Source organism: Herpailurus yagouaroundi, unplaced genomic scaffold, assembly GCF_014898765.1.
Source record: "Herpailurus yagouaroundi ecotype Mexico unplaced genomic scaffold, PumYag 141, whole genome shotgun sequence".
In the NCBI taxonomy this organism is placed as follows: domain Eukaryota; kingdom Metazoa; phylum Chordata; class Mammalia; order Carnivora; family Felidae; genus Herpailurus; species Herpailurus yagouaroundi.
The window spans coordinates 49485461-49511965 of NW_024412396.1; the positions used below are offsets into that span (position 1 = coordinate 49485461).

The window sequence follows — 26505 nt, forward strand, 5'->3', positions numbered from 1 at the left end:
TCAGGTCGTAATGGTGCTGAGAAGGAAAGAGTTAAGCTATCTGGAGGGGCTAGGTTCATTCAGAGACCCCTTTCCTTTTATTGGCAAAGACAGGATAAAGTGATATATGAGATAAATCCTGGGATATAAAATCTTGACACATCCTTTAGGTGCTGAGTTGAGCTAATTCAGACTCTGAAGGGGAAATAAATGAAGTCATTCTAGGTTTTCTCTTAAGCGGCCTGAGATCCAGTTATGAAGGGAAGGCAAGACCAGACCCAGGAATTTAAAGCTTGACCTCCTTTGTCCAAGCTAATAAGAGAAATGGATTGGCCTTCATGACTTTTTTTTTTGTAAATAATCAAGAACAGTGAAGTAGCCTGACAGATGATAGAATTAGGAGAACTGAAGGCCGGATAATTGTTTTACGATTCAAGGCAGCTCGGAGAAGTCTGTGTTTATGTATTATGTTTTTCCTTCTCGCTCTCCTTTTTTTAGTGCGGAGGTTGGGGGGCGCCGAAATTCCCACCAACATAAACCAGTGCCATACAATGATGAAATTCTGTTTTCACCTCTGCCTGTGACAGGGAATGCAAAAAATAGCAAGTGGCCCAGTTCCACGAATCCCCGCCTCCCTGCCCTCCCAGCTCCCGCCGGGTTCTCATCTCTAAGAATGGAGGTTAGCGCACCGCGGCGCGCGAGCCGCCCGCAGTCCCAGGACCCGGAGGATGATGTCAGGCGGCGGGAGTGGCCGCAGCCGGGCCGGGGAGGCCGAGGCCCCGGGGGAGCGAGTAGGGAGGGCGGCCTGGCCCGGCCGACGGCGCGCCCGGCCGCGCGGCGTCGCCTGGAGACAGCCCTGGCGGCGCAGTGTTGCTGTAAACAGCCGCTTCCCTGTTACTATCTATAGCAGGATCGCCTGGCTCCGGGGTGCGGCGGCTGGAGGCAGGTCGGCGGTCCGGCTCCCCGCGCTCCCCGAGGGATCCGCCCGCTGCCCTGATCCCGCCTCGCCCCTTTCCGCGAGCCCCTGGCCCGAAGAGTGGGGGAAGGGACACAGAGGCTCTGCTGGGATCTGCGGCTTCGCGTCCCGGAGGTGGCCGGCGCGCTGGGACCCAACCAGGGGCAATGTGACCCCAGCTGTCCTTTGCAGCGGAGCAGGAGGTTGGGGGCGTCAGGGGGCGCAACGCACTCCCGAGCATCTAGGCGCCCCAACCCCGTTTTCCAGGCCACGGGGCCGCGTCTTAGGTCCCAGTGGCCGAGGTCCCCGGCCTGGGCGCTGCTGGCCACGGTCCTTCCAGCGTGCCCGATGCTCCCCCCTCCAAGTCCTCGCTGGAAAATCACCCGCTTGTGGGCTCCCAGTAAGCACAGCTTCCTGGGGGAACCGAACCACATCTGACTCCCCAGCTTGGACTTGCGCTCCCCCAAGAGCTCTCTCCACCCGGTACTCCCAACTGACCACCTTGCCCACATAACATCCCCCCACCCCCACCCCATTCCTCGGGCCCCAGCTCAGAAGGAGGCAAACGAACCCATCAGACATCCTTGCGTGGAGGTTCTGCACAATGTTTACTGGCTAGTGTCTCAGAGATTTGACAGTAACACTAACATCCTTAAGTATGGCCAAGAAAAAAAAAATGGTTTTTTTCCTTAAAAACAAACAAAAAATTAAAATCAAAATGCCCAGCATCGTAGGTAAAGTAGGTTATCGTAGTCCCTTATTTTGGATCTCCGGACTTTCTGCTTCCAAATGCAGTAACAGTCCTAGTATTGCTCGAGAGTGGGGGCTTAAGGGTCTGCTTCCACAGTTTGCACTGAATTAGGGCTAGAATTTGGAATGTCGTGGTGCTGGGGGGGGGGGGGTGGCGCATTCCTTCGGGGGCCGAGGCTTAAGCCCTCGGGTTCTGTACCTGTTTCTCCTTTACCTTAGCCCCAGCACGTTTCCGGGGTTCCGTATACTGGTAAAAAGTCGCTTCCACCCCATCCCCCAACTCCGCTCCGGGAACAAGGGTCCGCATTGAACCAGGTGCGAATGTTCGCTCGCGTTCCTCGCCTTTCCCGCCTCCCCTCCCCCGACCGCGGCCCCCGCCTCCCCCCGCGCTGCACCCTTGGTGTTGGCTGCAGCCCGCGAGCAGTTCCCGTCAATCCATCCCCCCTCCCCTTACACAGGATGTCCATATTAGGACATCTGCGTCAGCAGGTTTCCACGGCCGTTCCCTGCGGTCGTGGGGGGAGCTATCCCCGGAGTCCCTCATCTTAGGGGGTCCGTGAGACCCCTAAGTCCTAGATTGCTAAGCATTGAGGAGATAAGGAAACGCACCAAGACGGGAGACGGGAGGCTGCGAGGGCGGCGGAGGCGGCAAGGAGGCAGCAGAGGTGTCCAAGTCCGCTCGCCACCCCCCCAGCGCCGCGATGGTCGCGCCCATGACGTGTGGCTGCTCATTCATAGAATGCTGTTATAAAAGCAGTGGCTGCGGCGCCTCGTACTCCAACCGCATCTGCAGCGAGCAGCCCAGAAGTCGAGACAGAGCCGGCGGCGGCGGCGGCGCAGCGAACGAGCAGTGACCGCGCTCCTACCCAGCTCTGCCCCACAGCTCCTACCTGCCTTTGCCCCTCAGCCCCTCGCCCGGGCCTAGACTCACCGCGACCATGATGTTCTCTGGCTTCAACGCCGACTACGAGGCGTCCTCCTCCCGCTGCAGCAGCGCCTCCCCGGCCGGGGACAATCTCTCCTACTACCACTCACCGGCCGACTCCTTCTCCAGCATGGGCTCTCCTGTCAATGCGCAGGTGAGGCTGGCTTCGCGCCGCCGCGGCGCCCGGGGCTCGGGGTCACCAGGGAGGAGACACGGGGGGCGGGACGCTCGGGGAGACGAGTCGGGGACCCCTTGGGCCGGGGAGGAAGGCTGCCCCGGCCGGAGCAGCCCTATCTCGGAGAGCCCCGGACTTGTTCCGAGTGCACGCACGCTTGTCATAGTAAGAATCGGTCCTCCTCTCCCGCGGCAGGCTCATCCTGAGTTGCCCTGGGACCGCGCTCTCTGACTGGTCTCTGACATGAGCTGGGGCAAACAGGTCCCAAGCAAAGATTCGCGAACTCGATCCTGGCTCCTCCGGGAGGCGGCAAAAAGCGGCGATTCCCCCTCCCCTAGCTGCCTGGAGCAGGGAGGAGGGGCGGGGGAGGAGGGCGAAGCAGGCGGGTGTGTAAGGCAGTTTCATTGATAAAAAGCGAGTTCATTCAGGAGACTCCGGAGCGGCGCCTGCGTCAGCGCAGACGTCAGGGATATTTATAACAAACCCCCTTTCAAGCGGGTGATGCCGAAGGGATAACGGGGACGCAGCAGCAGGGTGGAGGAGAAGGGCACTGCGTTGCGGATTTCTTGGGAGGAAACGGGGAGACCTTCCATCCAAGATGAGGGGCATATAAAAAGACGAGAGCAGTCCAGGGCACGCTTCTCCCTCCCTCTCCCTGCTGCATGCGGCACTGGAAACTCGGCTGTCGCCACCGGTGTCCGGAACCTGCTCACTCACGTCAGCTCTCCCCTCCTGTCTTCGTTCTAGGACTTCTGCACGGATCTGGCCGTCTCCAGCGCCAACTTTATCCCAACGGTGACTGCCATCTCCACCAGCCCGGACCTGCAGTGGCTGGTGCAGCCCACCCTGGTCTCCTCCGTGGCTCCTTCTCAGACCAGAGCCCCCCACCCCTATGGAGTCCCCGCCCCCTCCGCCGGGGCTTACTCCAGGGCTGGAGTCGTGAAGACCGTGACCGCAGGAGGCCGAGCTCAGAGCATTGGCAGGAGGGGCAAAGTGGAACAGGTGAGGAGTTCTTCTGCGCCTTCTCTCAGCAGGGGGCATGGGTTGGCGTGGGTGGAGACCCGGAGCACAGTAGATAGGGCGAAGCCACCGATGCAATTCACCGCGCATCCTGAACGGGGACCCCTGGCTCCAAGCCATCTCCACCCCAAGCCAGACTCTGGTAGCCCTGCCCCAAGAAGTACTGCAATAGTTTCTTCCCTAATAGGTTCCTACCTCCTGCTTTTGAACCGGGCTCTTTGTCCTGATTTTAAATGCCAGTCACACCTAGCCCACAACGGCAGGTTGGAAATGGCTTCCCAGCCGAGGTGCCAGGAAGCTGAGAAGCGCCCAGGGCCAGTTTCCCTGGGGTGGCCGAACAGAGCTGATGGCAGACCTTGTCACTGACTGTTGGCCTTTCTGAAAATTATTTTTCTAGTTGTCCCCAGAAGAAGAAGAGAAAAGGAGAATCCGAAGGGAAAGGAATAAGATGGCTGCAGCCAAGTGCCGGAACCGGAGGCGGGAGCTCACGGATACGCTGCAAGCGGTGGGTAGATCCTGGGGGGGGCGGGTCACTCCTTTTTCAAACTTTGGGAGCAAGTTGGCGACTGGGTATAGGGGAGCTTGAGTAAGCCTGTGTCTTATGCTTTGCTTTATCCCTCTGTGTGCAGGAGACAGACCAACTAGAAGATGAGAAGTCTGCTTTGCAGACTGAGATTGCCAACCTGCTGAAGGAGAAGGAAAAACTAGAGTTCATCCTGGCAGCTCACCGACCCGCCTGCAAGATCCCCGATGACCTGGGCTTCCCGGAAGAGATGTCTGTGGCTTCCCTAGATCTGAGCGGGGGCCTGCCGGAAGCTGCCACCCCCGAGTCGGAGGAGGCTTTCACCCTGCCCCTCCTCAATGATCCTGAGCCCAAGCCCTCCGTGGAGCCGGTCAAGAGCATCAGCAGCATGGAGCTGAAGGCCGAGCCCTTTGATGACTTCCTGTTCCCAGCATCGTCCAGGCCCAGCGGCTCCGAGACCGCCCGCTCTGTGCCAGACATGGACCTGTCTGGTTCCTTCTATGCAGCAGACTGGGAGCCCCTGCATGGTGGCTCCCTGGGGATGGGGCCCATGGCCACAGAGCTGGAGCCTCTGTGCACCCCGGTGGTCACCTGTACTCCTAGCTGCACTACTTATACGTCTTCCTTCGTCTTCACCTACCCTGAGGCTGACTCCTTCCCCAGCTGTGGGGCTGCTCACCGCAAGGGCAGCAGCAGCAACGAACCCTCCTCTGACTCGCTCAGCTCACCCACGCTGCTGGCCCTGTGAGCAGGCGGGGAGGGGAGGCAGCAGGCACCCACGAGCGCCGCTGCCCGAGTTGGTGCATTACAGAGAGGAGAAACACGTCTTCCCTCGAGGGTTCCCGTAGACCTAGGGAGGACCTTATCTGTGCGTGAAACACACCAGGCTGTGGGCCTCAAGGACTTGAAAGCATCCACGTGTGGACTCAAGTCCTTACCTCTTCCGGAGATGTAGCAAAACGCATGGAGTGTGTATTGTTCCCAGTGACACATCTGAGAGCTGGTAGTTAGTAGCATGTTGAGCCAGGCCTGGGTCTGTGTCTCTTATCTCTTTCTCTTTAGTCTTCTCATAGCATTAACTAATCTATTGGGTTCATTATTGGAATTAACCTGGTGCTGGATATTTTCGAATTGTATCTAGTGCAGCTGATTTTAACAATAAGTACTGTGTTCCGGCAATAGTGTGTTCTGATTAGCAATGACCAATATTAAACTAAGAAAAGATATGACTTTATTTTCTGGTAGATAGAAATAAATAGCTATATCCATGTACTGTAGTTTTTTCTTCAACATCAATGTTCATCGTAACGTTACTGATCATGCATTGTTGAGGTGGTCTGAATGTTCTGACATTAACAGTTTTCCATGAAAACGTTTTATTGTGTTTTTAATTTATTTATTAAGATGGATTCTCAGATATTTATATTTTTATTTTATTTTTTTCTACCTTGAGGTCTTTTGACATGTGGAAAGTGAATTTGAATGAAAAATTTAAGCATTGTTTGCTTATTGTTCAAAGACATTGTCAATAAAAGCATTTAAGTTGAATGCGACCAAACTTGTGCTCTTTATTCTGGAAGTTTTGTTTAAGATCCTGAAAGGTATCAGAGACCAGTTTGTCAAGAAGGGTAGCTCCTGGAGGGGGACACGCCCCTTCGTTTGATCCCTTATTGAAAAGGAAAAGGAAACTCTAAAGCTGATGTTGGGAATATTTCACAAATATGGGTTCATCTGGGGAGGCTAAGATTCCCTAGCAGATTCTGGGGTAGCAACCGACTGTACTATATAGCTTTTGAGGGAACGCGTCTTCCTGCCTCTTTCTCTGTTTTGGAAGTCCAAGGGGGAAATATTGAAATCTAATTGTGCCAATATTAAACCGAAAGGTCTTGATCTTAAAGGAATCCTTTTAAGCAAACAGAATTGAGCTTTGCACAAACCACTTTAACTTTTTATTCCCTCAAAATTACGTGAGGGGTTGATCTCACCTTCAAGGTGAGCAAATTGAAAGTTTAGAATGCATGCCTTTCTCAGTGTTCCACCAGTGAGATCGAATCTTAACTTCCTCATACCTTATCCTATCCCTAAGGCTGAGCTGCCTCTTAATATCTGGTCTAAAACAAAGAAACAAAACTCAGGCCTTAACTCGAGCATACATTTAGTTGGGCTATTTTTATTCTCACAAGGAAAGGAGGGCTACTGTCCTATCCCTCGGTAATAAATGCATTGTAATTGCTGACATTTCTTTTAACATCATAAGCCTGCCATTCTGTTTACACTGGGGGAAGAGAAAACTGGCCCTGAGAATTTGCAAGAGATCTTGAACAGTTCAAATAATGGTTGATCAGTCGGTAAATAAAAAGTTACATAACAGCTCATTAAGGAGAAGTCAACATGACTCTGAATAAGCTTTAACTTAGAATCTTTAAGAAGAACATGACCTTTGTCTGGGACACCTCTAGTAATGGGGCCCTGACACGCACATGCACAAACCACAAAGAAAAGAGCCGGGGCCCTTCCCCACCCTGTTCTCAGATACCAGGCCGGTACCATGTGTGGAAGCCAGAGGCCATGCTTCCCCACACCTGCTCTGTGGAAGGGGAGCTTCGGTGCCAGCCTCCCCATGCTTTGGTGATAATGAAAATCACTGGGTGGTTATGGGGTGTCACACTCAGTCAAGTTGAAAGTTTTAATTGAAAATGACAGTTCCATTGAGGTTGATGTTCTCACCTACGGTCTCCCTGTGCCTACAGAATAATTGACATTCGAAACCCACTTGCTTTAGGCTCTTGAGAACACTGATAGATCGCATACGACTGCATATTACTTTTGCCTGTCTTGCAGTGATGAAAGAGGCTTTAGACTCCCTATTTGCTGTTCAGAGGGTAAATTTTCTGTAGCCTTTAAATGCAGCCTAGACTAATTACAAAATTACTGTAATTAACACCCAGATCTGAAATAACAAGGTGAGATACCCTGTAAAGAAGCTAGCCACCCCCCTCCCCTGCTTTCGCATACAGGAATAACAACCCACAGAAGGAGATTTCCCAGGTGGAGAAGGGTGGCTGGACCTCAGCTTTGGACACTGAACTGCTCCCCCAGGACCTGGCTAATGACCCCTGTCAGTCCCACGCTGACTATAGAGAAAGAACATTGCTTTCCCTTTGACAGCCTTATCCTATGCCCAGACACAGACCATTCTTCTATTTCACCATGACCCAGCGAAGAACAGGTTGCTTCATCGACAAGACCGCATTACAGGTCCAGGGAGAGGTACTTGCACACAAGGAATCCCTTACCAGGCTTCTCGGAGGACAGAGTATCCTCCATAGGGTTGACATCTCACCCAGCTCCCTGCAGACTATTCTCATGGGATCAAGAGAAGAAAGGAATTCCCTCTCTTTCAGCCAAAGGGCTCTTTCCAAATCTTCCTTTCCTGACTCAGGATTCAACAATTCCCATGGATGATGGATACTAGGAATGTCGACTTCTTTTTGGGAAAGACTGATCTCTACCCACAAGATACGACCTCACACTGGTCTCAACAAAACAACTATCCCACAATATACAAAAGATACACATATGATAGAAGGGGATGGGAATGAGGATGGGAGGGTCATTTTCTTATGGGGGAACATGTCTGGTTTGGCTCATCAATGGATCCCCAGACCTGTCTCAGTGTCTGGGGTTTAGTACAGGGATAATAAATATCGGCCTGGTGGCTGAATGCAGACATTCTGCACTATTTCCATGAGCAGAAGTACATTCCACACATATTCTCTAAATTCTCCTATTCCAGACCCTTCTATGATATTAAGCAATGGGGATTTCACATCTTTTATGTCTGGCTTCAAACACATACCCCACTTCTATCCTTGGCTCCTCTGACCTCTGCCCAATTCAATTTCAAAGTGAGCACCCTGCCATTGGGTTTCCAGCTCCAAATTAATTTTAGATAAAAAAAGAATAGAAGAAAAAATATTTATCTCTATATAATGGTGGATTATAGATTCTGTACTGTCTTTGCACATCCCTGCATCTTGCTCAATTACTAAAATTAAAAGGTAGCATTTAGCCATTTGTTCTAAGAACAATAATTTTGTATCAACAGCAACTTTCTTTTTTTAAAAAAAAATTTTTTTTTTAATGTTTATTTATTTTTTTGGGACAGAGAGAGACAGAGCATGAACGGGGGAGGGGCAGAGAGAGAGGGAGACACAGAATCAGAAACAGGCTCCAGGCTCTGAGCCATCAGCCCAGAGCCCGACGCGGGGCTCGAACTCACGGACCGCGAGATCGTGACCTGGCTGAAGTCGGACGCTTAACCGACTGCGCCACCCAGGTGCCCCGCAACAGCAACTTTCTAGGTGTGAATGAAAGCAAATCAATTACGCCATCTTTAGTTAAAGGACAGAAGCGAGACTGAGGCAAAGTAAAAATTCTCGGATGATTACTCTTAGGAGAGCACCTGAAGTTTCAGTGTTTTTCAAACAAAAAAAAATCTAAAACAAAACAAAAAATCAACCTTTAAACTGTGTCTGAGGCTTCCTCGAAGCACAGAGTAGTCAAATAATCAAAAAACAAATGAGAATTGAGGATCATTTGAATGCTGAACATCAGATCGCTTTAAGGTGTGCTGTTTTGCTATTCACATGAAGGAGCTGTCAGTCCCATGCTGACTGTAGGGGAAGAACATGTCTCCTCCACATCCCCATCTTGTCCTTTTCCCCTACAGCCCCTGCTCACCAGCCTTCCTTCCATTCCAGACACACAGCAGGCTTGATCGTGCTGCAGGGCACTTGCTGTCTCTCTGTCTGGGCCTCTTTCCCCAGGTTGGCTCCTTCCTGTCATTCAGGATTCAGCTCAAAGGATACCTCCTTCAAGAGCCCTTCCCATATCATTCTATCTGAAGTGATTTATGCACACATTTCCTCTCCATGACTCTGTCTTATCATCCTGCTTTGTTTCTCCATAGCACATGTCACCGTCCGCAACATCTAATTTATGTTTTCTTTTCCTTTTTAATGAGTTTCGGCCCTTCTTCACCACTGCATTGTAAGTTCCATGTGAGCAGGGATCTCTTCTGTCTTGATCACTTCTGTTTCCCCAGTATCTATTAGGCACTCGAATGCTTGTTAAATGAATGAAGATGGATGAATAAATGAAGGCAGGTGAAATTTACAAAATTAATCTAAAGGGAGATAAGTAGAATTTAAAAGTGAAGATAAAGCTGTGTACCTCACGGACTTCTTCCTGGATAGAAAAGCATTTCTTTTGTTTAAAAAAATTCCTGTCAAGGGTTCTACAGTATTAAGGTAGGGCACTAGCTAGAGTGGGAAAGAATTTTAAGAGGTCCCCAAAATACAAGCATACTGCAGGTCAGTGACACTTCGAGACAAATTTACAAATTGAGAAATGTTTCAACATCAAATGAAGAATGGACGTATGGTAAATATAGGCATAACCATCTTCGACGCTTTATTTTTGAGAGACAGAGAGAGACAGAGCACAAGTGAGGAAGGGGCAGAGACAGAGGGAGACACAGAATCCGAAGCAGGCTCCAGGCTCTGAGCTGTCAGTACAGAGCCTGATGTGAGGCTCGAACTCACGAACCTAGAGATCATGACCTGAGCCAAAGTCGGATGCTCAACCCACTGAGCCACCCAGGCACCCTGGTATAACCATCTTCAAAGAAACAAACAAAATTATGGTTTTCACCCTTATTCTTACGAAATTTTATTTTATTTTTTAAAGTTTATTTATTTATTTATTTTGAGAGACAGAGAGAGAGAAAGAGAGTAGGAGGCAGAGAGAGAGAGAAAGAGAGAGAGAGAGGGAGAGAGAGAGAATCCCAAGCAGGCTCTGCACTGCCAGCACAGAGCCCAAGGTGGGGCTCAAACCCAGGAGCTGTGAGATCATGACCTGAGCTGATACCAAGAGTCAGAAGCTTAACCATCTGAGCCACCCAGGCGCCCCCACATGAAATTTTAGACTATCACACAAATCCATTTGGAGTGCCTACAAACTGGTATGCTAAATTATAAAACCTACAATTTAGTTTGCATTAAAATAGAAGACTGGGCACCTGGGTAGCTCAGTCAGTTGAACTTCTGACTTTGGTTCAGGTCATGAGCTGGGGGTTCGTGGGTTCAAGCCCCACGTTGGGCTTACTGCTGTCAGTGCGGAGCCCGCTTTGGGTCCTCTGTCCCCCTCTCTCTGCCCCTCCCCTGCTTGCTCTCTCTCTCCCTCAAAAATAAAGAAAAACATTAAATAAAAAAAAAGAATAGAAGAGTAAGGGCTAGCTGTTATTACTATCATTACTGATATCAATCTTATCATCATAATCATCATTTATCATCATATCATCATAATCATCAAGAATATGCCCAGATCTGAGGAAAAGCAGTTGGTAATAGAGTGTATTGAATCCTGATGAATGAGTTCAAAATCCCTGAAGGACACTGGCTGGATAGATGGCTACTTTCTTTGCACACAGGAGAAAGCGACAGAAGCATAAACTGGGTTTAGTTCAAAGCAATTCATTTCAATGACTCCACACACTCATTCACTAAGTTGCCTTTCCTTTGCCCAAGGGCAGAAAGGGTTCTTGGCCACTGTCCCAAGGAGGCTGCCTGGCTTGATGGCCATCGGTTCTTCTTGACTAATAAGCCCTTTTTACTTTCGGCTCACACTTAGAAGGCAGCGCTTTGCTTGGTCCAATCAGTTGATTAGAATAAGAATCCGGAGGGGTTTGATCGATGGTTACATTAGGAGCAGGGCCTCAGAAGGAGGTCTTGTCAAAGGATGAGGAGCAGAAGGCCGCCATGTTTACTTTGGGGGAACAGTGTGCAGTCAGATCTACGGAAGCAATGATTGATTTGCAGGCTTTTGATCAACTACGAGACTCTCATCACAGCTGTAATTACCAAAACAATATAAGTGAATTTGGATTTGAGGAATTGGATCCAATATAGCAGAGTGGTTCAGAGCAATGACTCAGGTTTGAATCCTGGCTCCTTGACCTTGGGCCAGTTACTTCACCTTTCTGCACCTTAGTTTAAGTAAAAGGGGGATAATTGTACCTTACCTCTTGGGGTTGTTGCAAGTCTTAAAAAAAGTTAGTATGTATTGGGTGCCTGTTACAGTATAGAAGTGTTTGCTATTATTTATTATCTCTATAATTAAGGGAGATGGGGGTCAGGGGAGAAAATATTTACCCTCTCGGGCAAGCATGGGCTTCATTTAATTCAATAAAAAGTTTCTGGATGTCTATGATTTATCAGGTGCTGGTTTCAGATATGAGAAAGGCATAGGCCTGTACTCAAAGAGTTCATGGTCTAGTAAGGGAGAAAGACACATGAACATGTGCATCATAATACACCGTAACGGTGAAAACATCAGATGCAACTGTTGTGCAGAAGAGGGAGTGATGAACTCTATCTGGGGGCGTCTCCGAGCCAGTGATCCCTGAGCTGGGCTTTGAAGATGGATGGAGTTTGCCAGATGAGCGAGTGGCCGGTGGAGGGATTTCAGGAAGCAGAGGGATATCCCCGTAAAGGCACACACTCCTGAAACAACACACTTGCTTTTGCTGGACTATAAAATATGGGTGGGTGGGGGGGAAGGAATGGAGGGGGATGTGATTATAGAGCATCCCCGAAGTGCATTTGATTTTGTTTACATTAATATTGCAGCATCAAAGCGGAGGGGGCTGGAGATAGGTCAGGAAGAGGTAACTGTGGCCAGATCATGAAAAGCCTGGTATTTACTTGCTTCAGTTGTGTGTAGGCTGGACCGGGGCAGTGGTGGTGGGAATGCAGAGGGAACTAGAGGTAATTAGGGGGTAGGACTGTTGGGACCTGGTGACTGAGTGGATGTGGGAGGTGAAGGAGGGAGAGGAATCCCAGTCACTCCCAGGTTCACCGGGCTCGACATACATGGAGGCTGTGTGACTGTGACCTCAGGAAGAAGAGTAGGTTTGGGGAATGAGAAAGTAGGTTCCATGTTGGACATGTGGAGTTTGCCAAGCCTGTGGGATACCCGGGGGCGGGGGCGGGGGAGGGTGATGTAGGCAGTTCACTTATACAATAGATGTTCTATGATGTGAGCTTATGGAGCTCGTCTGGAGGCACGTGGTTGGGATTGGACCTGGAACCCTAGGATATAATAGTGATAATGGCTAACATTTCACATGTGCTTGTTATATGCCAGGCTGTGCTATGCACTTCACAGGCAATGCTAAATCAGGGACTGTATTCGCTTCGCTAAGCATTTTACCTCTAGTAACTGGCCCATACTGGGCATACAATAATTATTTTGTTGAATGGATGCTCTCGTTAAGTCCGCACCACAGCCCGATGATGCAGATATTATTAGGATCTTCATCTTACAGATGAGGAAAATGAGCTAAAAAAATATCACATTGCCCAAGGTCACACACTTATGAAGTAGCAGATCAGAGATTTGAAATGAGCTCTTTGTGACTATGAAGTCTGACGTGCTGAACTGTTTTGCTAGAATGTTAAAATCTGCTCCTAAGTAGGTACTTATGGGGCTCCTGGGTGGCTCAGTCGGTTAAGCGCCTGACTCTTGATTTAGGCTCAGGTCATGATCTCACAGTTTGTGTGCTCGAGCCCCACATTGGGCTCCTGTGCTGGCTGTGCGGAACCTGTGTGGGATTCTCTCTCTCCCTCTCCCTCTGCCCCTCTCCTGCTTGTGCTCTCTCTCTCTACCTCAAGATAAGTAAACTTAAAATAATATGTACTTATGTGACTTAGGGTGAGCCTCTAGCCCCTCTGAGATTACTCCATCAGGAGCGGATTTCAAAAATCTCGGAGCTCCCTTTCCAGCTTCAAGACTCTGACGACATCAGGTGACCACGGTGGAAATGCACTGCAGGGGCCCATACCCCACCATTTAGGATGGAAGGCCAGAGAAGTGTATGTAGTGCTAGGTGCTACACCACAACGGCGAGGTGGGAGCTGTGTGGGCGGGCAAAGCAGGCGGATTAGGGTTCTGTGTCTGCACAACAAATTATCGCAAATTTAGCAGCCAGAAGCCACACGTATTTCTTCGTTTCTGTGGACTGCATGGGTAAGCTCCGTCCTCTGTCCATGGTCTCATAAAGCTGCAGTCAAGGTGTCAGCTGAGCTGAGTTTTCAGCCGGATGGTTGAAGGGAGAAGAGGCTGCTTCTGAACTCATTCTGGTTGTTGCAGACTTTATTTCCTCATGATTTTGTAACTAAGGCCTGACCTTCTGCTGGCTGTTTTGAGCTGGCCTCTGGCCATCCTCAGATCACAGAGGCTGCGTTCTCAACATGGTTGCCCACTTTGGCAAGCCTGCCGGGAGAACCTACTAGTGTGTGCTGGTAAAATGGATGTATATATCTCCTTTATATAGAAATAGATACAGGTGAATATATAAATATTGCAGATTATTTATCACAGGAGTAACATCCCATCGCCTTTGCCATATTCTATTGCTTAGAGGCAAGTCTTGGGTTCCACCTGCACCCAAGGGGAGGGAATTACACAAAGGCATGGACACCAGGAGGTAGGAATTACTGGGGGGGGGGGGCGTCAACCAAGGGCCTCTCATCCACAAGAGGTCACATTATGTGCTGAGAATGTAAAACTAATAAAACCAACTAAAGGTGGTCTGCTTTTTTATTAATGCCATGAACTGTCAACTTTAGGTGTGACAAAGTATTTCCTGAAAAGAACGTCTCTTGTTGCTTTGAGTTGTAAACGGTTGCTGGGATTACTGTCAACTTTTCGTAATGTGTATGTAAGCTTCATTTTTAAAATCACTGATCCTTTAATGCATTGTATGCCACATGGAAGGAAACTCTCAGTTATACCAATAGTTGGTCCCCAACACGTGGACTTAGCTATATGCCTCCATCTCAAGAGTACATTTGTAATGGTTCAGAGTCATTTGAAACTGTTTTGGGTGCAATGCACATCTCCAACCTATGGTGGTACACAGCACTGTGTTTAAATAGATTTGAAATAAACACGGACAACAGTGAATGAGAAATCGAACTTGAGTGACTTCAGTTCTGTTCTTATTTATGACCGTGTGGAGTTTTTGCGTTTAAAATCTAATACTGTGAGGCGGTGCAAACAGAGGTGTGATATTTTTATTTGGTAAATATACATTTCAGTTAATACAGGCAATACTTCACTAAATTTTAATATTAGCTTTAAAGTGGAAAATTCCTTTACAATTATTCATTTTAAAACTGAAAAACGATCAAGAAAACAAAACATTACAACAATATTGTGATTGAGTAGTTGCCTAATACTTGGTAAGCTACTGTTTTGCTGCTTAGGAATAAAAATAGCTAGCACTGATTTGGCTCACCACGGGCCAGATTCTTCCAAACACACACTGCCACATACTAGTATCTACATTAACTCGTTAATACAACCTTAGCAGGTAAGTCTTGCTATTCATCTTACAGACAAAATAATCTGGGGCACAGAATGACTGCGGTTTCCTCGAGATCATCCGAGTGGAGTGGCAGAGCTGGTATCCGAGCCGGGGAATGTGGCTCCGATCCCTGAATTCTTAGCCGCTAGTAAGAAAAGACAAAACGAAACCAATATCCCCAACAACCTTGCAGGCCAATAGAAGCCCTTCAAAAAGGACAGGAAGCCTTCTTCTGGTCCAGAAGGGCTTCTTTCTATTCTAGACCCACCCCTGCTGGATCCTGGGCTGCGGGATAGCTGGCTTCCCGAGAGGGTGCTCTCTCGGCGTCCCCTCCTCTGCCCGCGTCTGCCAGGCCCACGTTTGTCCCGGCCCGTCCCAGCTTCCGGTCCTTTGCTTCTGGCCAGGTCGCAGGGTCAAGCCGTGCCAGGAGCTCGCGAGTCCTCTATTTACTGTTTGGTTTCCATGGTGACACGTAGGCGCCGTCAGCGCCTCCCGTCACAGGCCCCGCAGCGCGGCCCCCACCCGGCGCCGTGACGTCTGTCCGCCGCTTCCGTTCTGCCCATATTTGGCGCAGCCCGCGAGCCGCCCGTCGGGAGGAGGCTGGGAACCGGACTCCCGCCTCGCCCCGCCCCCTGTTCCCGGCCACGCCCCCGCAGGGTGCTGGCAGCGGCTCTGTGTCACGCGCCCCCCCTCCCGCCCCTTCCCGCAGACCCGAGGTGAGGCAAGGGGCGGAGGCGTTAGGGACCCCTAGAGAGGGCGTGGGTGATCGGATGAGCTCTGAGGTCTGTAAACATTACTTGACTCTTTGAGGCTGCAGACAAAATTTGGGGCTGTCTCATCTGTCCCGGGTGGGTGAGCTCGGATCACGATTTTCTCACTCTGTGCCGGAAATCATGGAAACAGCCATCCCTCGCCTAACTCTATTTTATATTTTATAGGGTCGAACTTAAAATTCTCGCCCATGGCGCAGTGGAAAGCTTTGTAGCCAGAGGTTCTGGGTCAGTGTTGCCCCTTGGGGGATAAGTGACCTTGGGAAGGTCGCTTCTCTTTACTCGGCGTGGTAAAATGAACTGTGGGGGTGAGTGGGGGGGGGGGTGTGATCGTAATATTTGCAGCAGTATCAATCAGGCTTGTGAGGGAATACCGTCCCTCACCTTGGAACTACTCCCTATCCCCATGACATAATTGGAATGTCAGTGAAGCCCGCTGAGGACCCCTGCAATTTTGATCCCAATGGTAACTGGATTTGTGTGGCTCTTTGCGCCTTGCTCGTATGAGGCGCTTAATTAAAATAGTTACCTGATTATTGAATGAATCCTAGGCAAATTACCTTCGGATTTCACCTTCATAAATCCGGATCCCTGCAATTCCTCTTCCAGGCGGAAGGAAGAATATTGCGATGATTAATAATCGCGCAGCAGGGCTGCTGATGTAAAGCGATTTGCAGATGTAAAGGGCAATAAGCATTCCTGGGAGGAATCCAGTGAGATTCCAGAAGTCTCCGAGGGAGCCGTGGGTGTATATCGCCGGGCCCTGCGGGCGGGGGTGGGGCGGGCAGTGCCGCAGAGGCCACTGCTGGGGACTGGACTGCTTGGCAAGGGGCTAACTCTTCAAGCTGCTCAGTCGCGCCCCCCACCCCCCACCAGTCCCCCGGGTTTTCTGACCAGAGGACTGTGTGTTTTCCAGAATTTCAGAGCAGGAAAGCACCCCCGTCCCCCCCCCCCCCCCCCCCCCCGCCATTCAGCCCTTCTATTTCACACATGCGGAAACTCGGGCTCTCGAGAAGTTGGTTCGTCCACCCAAACTTGCACAGCTAGTTAGAGACAGATAAAGGCTAGGATTTCTGGCTTCCATCTCACCTCTAACCGCCTGTGTGCTCTTGTGGCTTCAGGACCCTGTTGCCCGGCTCAGATGAGGGGGCGTGCAGTAAAGCTAAGTACTGACCTCAGGCCTCCTAACCGATAGCAGTGGCTGGCACACCTGCTGCTTCACGCAGCCACAGCCTGACACCAGGGCCTGTGGTGGTGGCCGGGACGTGTGTACTTCCCAAGCCACAAGCGTTCCTCCTTACAATGGTTGGAATGGCTTCTCTTGTCCAGAGAACGTGACTTGGCTGTCCTGAAACCAAGCTTAGACTAGCCGTTAGTTATTTTTTTAATAGTGACCCAAGCCTTGCATTAAACTTTTCTCAGCTAAGACGACAGCAGAAGGCATGTAGCCTGAACCCATGGGAACCCCTTTCAGCCCTTGGAAGGTCTTTTCATGGTACATAAAGGTTAGATTCTGTAGGGGAATGCCTCTTCAATGTCTCTCTCTCTCTCCCCTTTCAATCTCGACCAATTCCTCCTACATTCTACATTCTATTTCTTCCCTCACTTCCAGACTGTGTATGAAGGCAGCTCAGACTAAGAAGATTGGTGCCCACCGCTGGCCTCAGTCATCCTGCTGATTTGAGAAATCTGGAATCCTTCACCTCTGATTGTACTCGGAGCTATAGCGGCAGAAGCGGCAGCTCTGCCCCCTGGTGGACATATGAGGCACAGCGCCCTTCTCCGATTCCAGAAGCCCTGTCACGGTAGAGGCTAGAGGAGGTATTTGCTCTTTGTTCACTCTGATAGAAATAGAAAAATTTGGCAGGAACAAAAAAATAACCCCAGCCTTTTCTCTTTCTAGTTTATTTCTGAGGATCTGGTGCATTCTTTCTCTTGCCTGGACTGTATTTTTCTTCTTGCTATCCAAACCCTGCCCCTATTTTTTCGATCCCTATTTCAAGTTCCACCTGCTTCATCGCAACTTCTCTGACTTTCGTCTCCTAGGTATCTTCTGAATGCGGGTGTATACAGACCCAGCGCACTGAGTGCACACTTATATATGATGTCATTAGCCTTGTTTTCTTGAGGGTGGGAGCCATGCTTTGTGTGTCTTTGTGTTCTTAGACTCCGTATTGCCCCGTACAGGGCTGGGGACAGAAACTGCTCCCAGTAAGCCCTTGTTGACTAAATGATAAATTAATTGATTAATCTCTACATTCAAAACAAAACAAAACAAAACCAAAAACCCAAAACAACGCTAAGCCTTTGCTTCGACAAACCTTCTAGAACTGTTAGTTCTTTGGAGGAATCTAGATAGTGACCTAATCAAATAAAGCCTTGCACAATAAGTAGTTCACCAAGCAATTTCACAAGAGAACACCATCACCACCCAGAGAGGGATGAGAAAGTTTGAAGTGGACTCTCAGAGAGAGGAGAGTGGTGATGTGGAAAGGCCAAAGGACGAAGAATTAGGAGGGAAGGGCCTCTGCTCCTGGGCTCAGAGAGGCAGCACAGGGGCTCTAGGGCCAGGTTTATACCCAGTCTCTACCATCTGCTGTGCAGCCTTAGGCAAGTGTACTCCCCTCTCCGTGTGTCAGTTTCCCATCTGTAAAAATAAGTACCCATCTCCTAGCAATACGATGAGGATAAACTGAGTTGATATTTCCAAAGCTCCTGGCACATAAGTGCTAGTTAACAGTTTGTAAATGAATTTTCCATCTTAAATGTCTTGTAAATGGGATGGGGAATATTATATGATCTCTCTGTTCCCCTCTGCATTAGCCTTCCAGGACAGCGCATGAGCTTTGGGGTCAGGCAGGTCTGGGTTGACTCTTGTCTCTGTTAGCAGTTGTGTGACATTGGGCAGATCACTCGACTCTCTTGGAGCCTCAGTTTTCTCATCTGCGAAAATGAGAATAATTGTGTCTACCTCAAAAGACTGCTGCGTGCATTGCATGTTTGCAAGATGCCTATCATAGAAGGAGCTTAGTAAAGAGAAGCTATGGTTATTATTAGAAATTCTTTTAGACGTTTGTTTATTTTTGAGAGAGAGAGAAACAGTGTGCGAGCAGGGGAGGGGCAGAGAGAGGGGGAGACACAGAATCCAAAGCAGGCTCCGGACTGAGCTGTCAGCCCAGAGCCCAACGCGGGGCTTGAACTCACGAACCGAGAGATCATGACCTGAGCCAAAGTTGGACGCTTAACCGACTGAGCCACTCAGGCACCCCTATAGTTATTATTGATGAGAGGAGCCATATGTATATATATATATACACATATATACATATGTATATATATATATATATATATGTATGTGTGTATGTGTGTGTGTGTGTGTGTGTGTGTGTGTGTGTGTGTGTGTATGTGTATGAATAGGGTCTCCAAAATCTCTGAAGTTTCAAGGAAGAGCATATGGAACAGCAGTAGTGACACCAGCTCAATCGTGGAGCTTGGGGTGGGAGGGGAGGCCTTGGGCCTGGGCCATGATTGGCTGTCGCAGCCTCTGAAGAATCCAGGAATGGTTTGACTTGCACATCAGCTCTAGGAACACTTTGTGCCCGAGGGCTGCGCCGAGGGTGTGGACCCAGTGGGCCTAGGCGCCAGCAGCTGTAGGGCCATCCTGCTCCCCTTCCCAGGAGGAGGGACTTTAATAAGAGAGGGTGTGGGCAGGGTGGGCCTTAGAAACCTATTGTTGTGGAGTGTGTATGTGTGGGAATGGCCCAGAGACATCCTGCCCTGCGACCTGGGCTCCCCGGCCTGGTGTGGCTTCCCTCGTGGCAGAACCTGTCCGCACAGCTCCTCAGAGCTGTCATTCCCAAACCTGTCCAAAGACACTGGGATTGATTGCCAGCAGTTCTCCAAGGGGTGGGGGGGAAGGAGGGCTGTGATAGTCTTAAAGCCAGATTAACCTTACTTCCCTTCAGCTGCATGTGTGGAAAAGTACTAAATGGAATATGCAAATGCTGTTTGTATTCCTTTGAGTTCTCTTCCAAGGGGAAGGATGGTTGCAAAATCCAGTAATGATAGGGTGTTGCAATTGCAAACATGCTGGGAATCACTCTTGTGGTCCTCACACTTGATGGCTCTTGTCGCCTGTGACCCACGAGGAATTGTGTGATCCCCAACAGCAGGGTCCGCACTGAGTGAGTTGCTATTCTGGAATCCCAGATGCGGTCTGAGACCTGGACAAATCCACCTTAGGGGCTGTTTGGTATCTCGGAGGAATCTGTAAGCCCCATTCCAAACTCACGCTGGGAACAGGGTGGGCCCCAGGGACTGGCGTCTAGAGCAGAACGTTTTTTTTTTTTTGTTTTTGTTTTTGTTTTACTGTCTGCAAAAAACCGGGACTTAGGAAGAGTCACGAAGGTGCTGGTATTGGGTGTCTGTGGGGAGGAGGGAATGTGTTTCTCTCCTTTTGCTTGTTTGTTCTCTCTGATTTTTTGTTTTTGTTTTTGTGAGAAGAAAACATGTTTTTTTAAATGTTCCCAGCAGAGCAATATGTTTGTTTTTAAATAGATAATAAATGGGAAGGCTCAAACGCCTCCTGAGTTTTTTCATTTTTCTTTTATTGCTTTTCCTCTCTTTCGAAAAGAAATAGATGCTTGTGGCGAAACCTTTAAAAATTCAGACAATCAAAATAAGGAAAATAAAAAATCACCTGTAGTCTCATCACAGAGATAACAACCGTCATTACTTTTGATCGTACTTTTCCTATACACTCTACTTTTATACCTTGTAGTTTCTATGCTGTGGTTTTTATGAAAATAGGATCACGCTGTAATAATGTTTTGTAATCTGCTTTTTCTACACCATAGATCATGAACATATTTTTCTATGTGATCAAATTAAATAGCTGGTTACGTAGGATTCTGGTTATAAACGTCCAGCAATTTAAATAATTCTGCATTGTTGAAATATAACCTTTGGGCTATTTCTTTTTTATTTTTTTTAATGTTTATTTATTTTCGACGGGGGGAGAGAGAGAGACAGAGCATGAGTGGGGGAGGGGCAGAGAGAGAGAGGGAGACACAGAATCCGCAGCAGGCTCCAGGCTCTGAGCTGTCAGCACAGCACCCTAGGAGGGGCTCGAACCCACGGACCCAGAGATCATGACCTGAGCCGAAGTCGGACACTTAACCGACTGAGCCACCCAGGCGCCCCCTTTCAGAACTGCTTTAATGTCCTCAACTGCAAAGCTGGAATGATAGCAGCTATCTAGTGAAGGCGGGTTGTAAGGATCGGATGAAAAAGTGTATAAAATGGTGGCTGGCATGGCACATGATGATCCCTCCATACACGGAGCCTTCAGTGAACTTGTAGCTTCTGATTCAGGGATTGTCTTTCCTTCAGGGGAAGGAGTTGTCCTGAAATTGGGGTCTGGCTGCCCGGGCAAGTTGGGGGAGAACTCAATCAGGTTTAAATGGTAAATGGTGGAGACGCTGGAGCGGGAAGGGTAGAAGCAGACAGGTAACAGAGAGATGGCTGGTGGTGGGGAGGGTGAGGAGAGGTTAGCAGAGGAGAGAGTGAGCCGTCGCGGAGAATGGGACTCAGTGGGCAGGGGTGAGTTGTTCGCATGGATGTTTGCAGCAGGGACCCTCCAAAACAGGGCCGTGGGCCAGTCGCTTTGCAGTGTGTGTGTGTGTGTGTGTGTGTGTGCGCGTGTGTGTGTGCGGAGCCTGTGTCCTCTGCTTCTGGCCCCATCAGGCTGCTTTCTGCCCCCCTCCCTGTTGCCTCACTCCATGCCAGTTCCTTCTTTCAGTTCCTTGAATGCTCCACGTTCCTCCCTGTTGCGTGACCTCTGTACATTCTCTTCCGCCTGCCAGGAGCTCCTACTCTTTCCCTGGCTTAGGCATCATCAGCTTTCAAGCTTATAGTTCACTTTCTCAGAGAGGCCTTCCCTGACCATTTGGTATAAACCGGCTCCCCTCCCTCCTGTGACTGTCTCATGGCCCTCTGCACCCACGTGGCAACCACATCAAGGTTTGTAGTCGTGTGTGTGACAATTCATCCTTGGTGTCCCCGCTAGGCTGAGAGCCCCCCAAGGGTAGGAACAGGGTCTGTTTTTTGCTCACTATTGTATCTCGATGCCCAGGACATGGTAGGCACTCAGTAAGTACTTATTGAAATGGAAGAAGATGAAGCTAGTTGCTTTGTGACCTATAGAATGCTTTTACATCCCTCCTGTGGCTTCAGTCCCATCTTGATTGATGCTGGCTGATTGGCTGAAAGAATAGGAGATTTGGGGGCTGCAAGGGATGCCTTGGCCAGTTCCTCTCCCAACCTTCTTTGTGTTGAGGAAGTGGGCTTCCCTTTCTCAGGCTAGAAGCTTTAAATCAGTGCTTCTTAAACCTTAATGTTTGTATATATAATTTTTATAATTTTTTTGAATGTTTATTTTTGAGAGAGCGAGAGAGACAAGGACAGAGCGCGAGTGGGGAGGGGCAGAGAGAGAGGGAGACACAGAATCCGAAGCACGTTTCAGGCTCTGAGCCATCAGCACAGAGCCCCATACGGGGCTCAAACTTACCAACCATAAGATCATGACCTGAGCTGAAGTCAGATGCTTGACCGACTGAGCCACCCAGGCGCCCCTACCCAGGGATCTTCTTAACATGTGAATTTTGATCGCAGGTGTCTAGGATCCTCCCTAGGGTCAGGTCCAAGATACTGAATCTCTAACAATCTCCCATGTCAGGCCCCAATTGTTGAACAGCAAGGCTTTCTATTCCCCTTGCTGGCTGTGATACCCACGCTGAAGATTGAGTCGCTGCGCCCTCTGTCGGCTACCGGAGGGCATGGCAATCCTTGACCAAGTAGATAAAGCGCGCATACATGGATTTTATAAGGCACACCAAATTCTTGGGGGACAAGATCTTCTGCTGAAAGTGGATGGACTCACAGATTCTGAAAGCGTTAGGAAATTTACTCTTAAGAATGCACTCTGTACAGGATCCTGCCATGCTGAGGCAAAAGGAATTCTCTGAATTGAAGAATGTTAGGGCTGGAGAGACCCTTACACTCAGCTAGTGAGCGATTTTCTTCTTTTGCCACTGTTTGCTTTTCCCACTTTTTCTTTCTTTTTTTTTTTTTTAAATAGCAGAGGACTTTCTTCAGAATCAGGGCTGCATAATGACTTTGATGGGCCCTAGACTCTTTGGCCTTTGTGGGCTCCTTCCTCTATAAAAATTAATTGAAAATTATATTTTATGACTGCATTGGTATGAAGACAAATAGGTTAACATATATAACGTAGTGTCATTTTTTGATATAAAAGTTAATTTTTTTCTCCTGAGTTTTAAGGGAAATAAAATCATGTCTATGGATTTGTGAAAATATTGTGGGCCTTAGGCACCATGCCTTCTGTATCAGCCCTGTTCTCCACACAGTGCCCAGTTTATATATCTCTCTACACGCGCCCAAGGCTGTAGAAGATGCCTCGAGGGTCGTAATGCTTTTTAAGGAGGTGACCAGATTGGACACGTTAAAGGACTTAGACATACAAGCTGAGTGTTTACTATGTGCCAAGTGCTCGAAACATATGTAAGTTTCAGAACAGCCTGGTTGCGTAGGAGAAGGTGACGAAATTTTCCTCACGTCACAGTCTAGTAGGTGGCAGATCTGAACTCCGGGTCTGTCTGATCCCTCCAAAGGCTGTGCTTTCGATGGGACAAGGTATATACATCGAGATGTCTGCCTGGGTGCCTGTTCCTAAATGTATGTTACAGTAGTGGGGGCACTAAGGGGCAAGATGTCAGGGAGGGCTGGAGGGTCTTTGGGAAGATGGAGACTTGAGGCTGGCTTTGGGGAAACCATAGCAGAGATGAAGTGGCAGGAAAAGGCACCTGAGGCCACAGCGGTGTAGACGTGGGGTCCCCTGGTTCGGGGACCATGAAGAGATTTCCCAAGCAGGAGGGAACTCAAGAAGTAGAGGGTGATGAGGCAGAGTGTGGCTACCGAGCCTGCGGAAATTGGGCTCAATCTAACGTTCGGTGGGAGGTTTGCACCCTTGCAGGGTGCATCCTTGCACCCTAAAATCTAGTCCTAAATCATCAACAGTGTAGCAAAGCTTTATCTGCCGTCCCCGACTCAGTTTCTTATCCAACAAGTAGGCGTTCTGAAGTTTGCCCTACACTCTTCAGAGATGTCAGGAAGTTCAAAAGACTGTCAGCTCCGTAAGGGTGGGGAGCCTGTGTCTGATCAGGCTGTATTCCCAGGGCCTGGGCGCTCAGCACACCTTTGAGGAAGGAGTGGACATCATATTCTACAAATCCCTTTAAAAGCAGCAAGTAGGAAGTAGCTGCTTCAGGAGAAAGGGCTCCAGGCCAGAAGAGGGCGCTGTTCAGCAAACAAGTGTTAGTGTAAGGAAACCCCAGGCTCTTTCTGCGGGGTTGGGGGATTGAGCATTTGCATCTCTGGGCTTTGCTTTACACTCTGGGACTTAGGTGATCAAATCATTCTAAATTCTTATGTTAACTCTTGTTTTCTAACTAGGAAAAGTGGCCAAAATGTAGTTTATTTTCTCTATTTCACATTCTCTTAATGCTTTAGGCACTTAATACAGATGTAATTATTTGGGGGGGAGAACAGAGCTTAAAACAGCAACCAGTTTATTGTATCTCATGATTTTGTGAGTTAGGAATTAAGAGAGGCATTGGCCAGGACATTCTTCTGCTCAATATGGCAAAGACTGATGTCCTGTGTGGTATTCAACTGGGAGATGGGCTGGTCTGGAGTGTCTAAGATGGCTTCACTCACATGCCACAGATGTAATTTTACATTTTGTGTGGTTATTTGACTAATGTCTGTCTCCCCCACTAGTCCAGAAGCTACTACCAAGGGGCTGGAGCTGTGTCTGTCTATCATTTTATCGCTAGTGGCTGGCAAAGTGCCTGGCCAATTGAGACTTAGTAAATATTTGTTAAATATTTGTTGGATCGATGATGTAATTTTTATAAAGAGTGTCAGGATCCTCAGGAAACAGGCATTGGTGGGAGTTAATGATGACGATAATAGCTCAGTAAGGGGGCGCCTGGGTGGCTCAGTCGGTTAAGCGTCCGACTTCGGCTCAGGTCGTGACCTCACGGTCCGTGAGTTCGAGCCCCGCGTCGGGCTCTGTGCTGACAGCTCGGAGCCTGGAGCCTGTTTCAGATTCTGTGTCTCCCTCTCTCTCTCTGACCCTCCCCCGTTCATTCTCTGTCTCTCCCTGTCTCAAAAATAAATAAATAAATAAATAAAAACGTTAAAAAAAAAAAAGCTCAGTAAGTACCAAGACTAAGCCAAGCTAAGTAGCTCTATAGCCTGGCGGGTTGGCATAATTTACTCCCATTTTACAGATGAGGAGCTGAGGTTGCCCTGAAACACAGCTGCAAAGGGCGACACACGAGAAGCACCTTTTATGTCACAAACCAGATAATCTGGGGGTAAACTCAGGAGCCCCGGAGGCCAAGCAAGTTATTAAACTGAGTTATTTGGGAGATAAAAACCTGATGAAATGACAAAAGGCTACAGGTGTGTTTTCAAATTAGTCACCAACAATGTTCCAGATTCCTGCTTCTGTAGTTATCCAAATAATAAAAGCAAAGTCACCCCCAAGTGATGATTTGAAAATCCACTTGGATGTCTATTGCCATATTCACTTAAACTGTTCCTCAAAAATCCACCTAAGTGTTTCTTCTTCCTGGTTTTATTTATTTTTGATGTTAATCCACAGCTGGACGGTTCCATCAACATGGTGTATTGCTTCTTTAGTTTTATCAAACAACAGGCTGGCTTTTATTTTTTTTATTTATTTTTTTAAATTTTTTTTTTCAACCTTTTTTATTTATTTATGGGACAGACAGAGACAGAGCATGAACGGGGGAGGGGCAGAGAGAGAGGGAGACACAGAATCGGAAACAGGCTCCAGGCTCTGAGCTGTCAGCCCAGAGCCTGACGCGGGGCTCGAACTCCCGGACCGCGAGATCGTGACCTGGCTGAAGTCGGACGCTTAACCAACTGCGCCACCCAGGCGCCCCAGGCTGGCTTTTAGTCATGAGTGTGGCATCTCAGAGCCAACAGTGGGCTGGCGAGAGTGTCCTTGATTGAAGTCATCAGAGGGATCAGAGCATTAATGGATTATCTGATGCCTCAGCTTCCTATGGGCTCTGTCCTGCATGAAAGGCTCTTCTAGATCTTGTTACTGTGATGGGGAAATACCCCAGGGTGCCAGGAAATCCCTGCCCAGGCAGGGAGCTGACTACCCGGTTAGTATCCCAGGGATGCTAAGCCCAGCCCCTGCAGCCAATCAGCAGCGGAGCTGCCTCAAACTGACAAGCAAAACGGAGCCCAACAAAAGCAGCTGGAACTTGAACAAACAGATTTGGGTGAGGCTGGGAGGGGAGTCAGGCCTGGCGTCATCCAGGCTCTGGGCCAGGCTGTTGTCATGGTGATAGCCAGCCAGTTTACCAGCCGGCAGCTGAGCCAGTTTTCTGAGGGGGAAGCCTAAGGAGGGGGGCTGGGGTGCCCAAGGGGGCTGCGCTTCTCCAAGTAATGGAAACCCACAGAGAAGGCACGGCCACTTCCAGAGTAGTGCCTTGTCACAGGAGCTGGTGGGCGGCCTGGGGAACAGTGGGCTCAGAGAGGCTGGCCAGCCCGGGAGGGAGGGAAGTGGCCACTGAGCGAGCAAAGAGGCCTCTGGAAAGGCTGAAAGGCTGGAAGGCTTTCAGGGCAGAGAGGATTTGCAGCTGTGTTAGCTTTCTTGGCAAAACATGAATTGAAGTAGATCACAGAGTTCTTTAAAACAAGAAAACAAAACAAAACAAAACAAAACAACAACAACAACACACAGAGGCCAGTGGATGAGAGGGAGTCTTAGGGAATCTCAGAAGTAGAACATGAAAATGTCTACTCCCTCTCCAGGAGCGCTTTTTCTTTTTCTTTTCTTTTTTTTTTTTTTT

The 26505-nt window shown here is 48.9% G+C and overlaps 1 protein-coding gene and 1 long non-coding RNA gene across 3 annotated transcripts in view; both read left to right on the forward strand.

The window, feature by feature from the left end:
- Nucleotides 1-2446: 2446 nt before the first annotated feature.
- On the forward strand, nucleotides 2447-5880 carry FOS (Fos proto-oncogene, AP-1 transcription factor subunit). Its single transcript, XM_040477746.1, has 4 exons — nucleotides 2447-2763; nucleotides 3532-3786; nucleotides 4202-4309; nucleotides 4434-5880. Exons 1-4 carry the CDS (start codon nucleotides 2623-2625, stop codon nucleotides 5073-5075), a joined length of 1146 nt encoding a protein of 381 aa, XP_040333680.1. The 5' UTR covers nucleotides 2447-2622; the 3' UTR covers nucleotides 5076-5880.
- Nucleotides 5881-15448: 9568 nt separating this feature from the next.
- The window catches only part of LOC121032072 (uncharacterized), a 15616-nt gene continuing 4559 nt past the window's right edge, over nucleotides 15449-26505 (forward strand). Inside the window, exons 1-2 of one of the 2 annotated variants that reach the window (XR_005791061.1) lie at nucleotides 15449-15475; nucleotides 17142-17350. This is a non-coding gene — a long non-coding RNA (uncharacterized LOC121032072). Of the gene's footprint in view, nucleotides 15476-16924; nucleotides 17035-17141; nucleotides 17351-26505 lie in introns of those variants that run through there. The other variant, XR_005791060.1, reaches the window with a different exon arrangement.

Excerpts from the sequence above, each read along its gene's own strand:
- FOS (XM_040477746.1), top strand. The coding sequence starts at position 2,623 with ATGATGTTCTCTGGCTTCAACGCCGACTACGAGGCGTCCTCCTCCCGC. Across the intron at positions 3,787-4,201 it reads GGAGGGGCAAAGTGGAACAG|TTGTCCCCAGAAGAAGAAGA; the intron begins GTGAGGAGTTCT and ends TTATTTTTCTAG. Across the intron at positions 4,310-4,433 it reads TCACGGATACGCTGCAAGCG|GAGACAGACCAACTAGAAGA; the intron begins GTGGGTAGATCC and ends CTCTGTGTGCAG.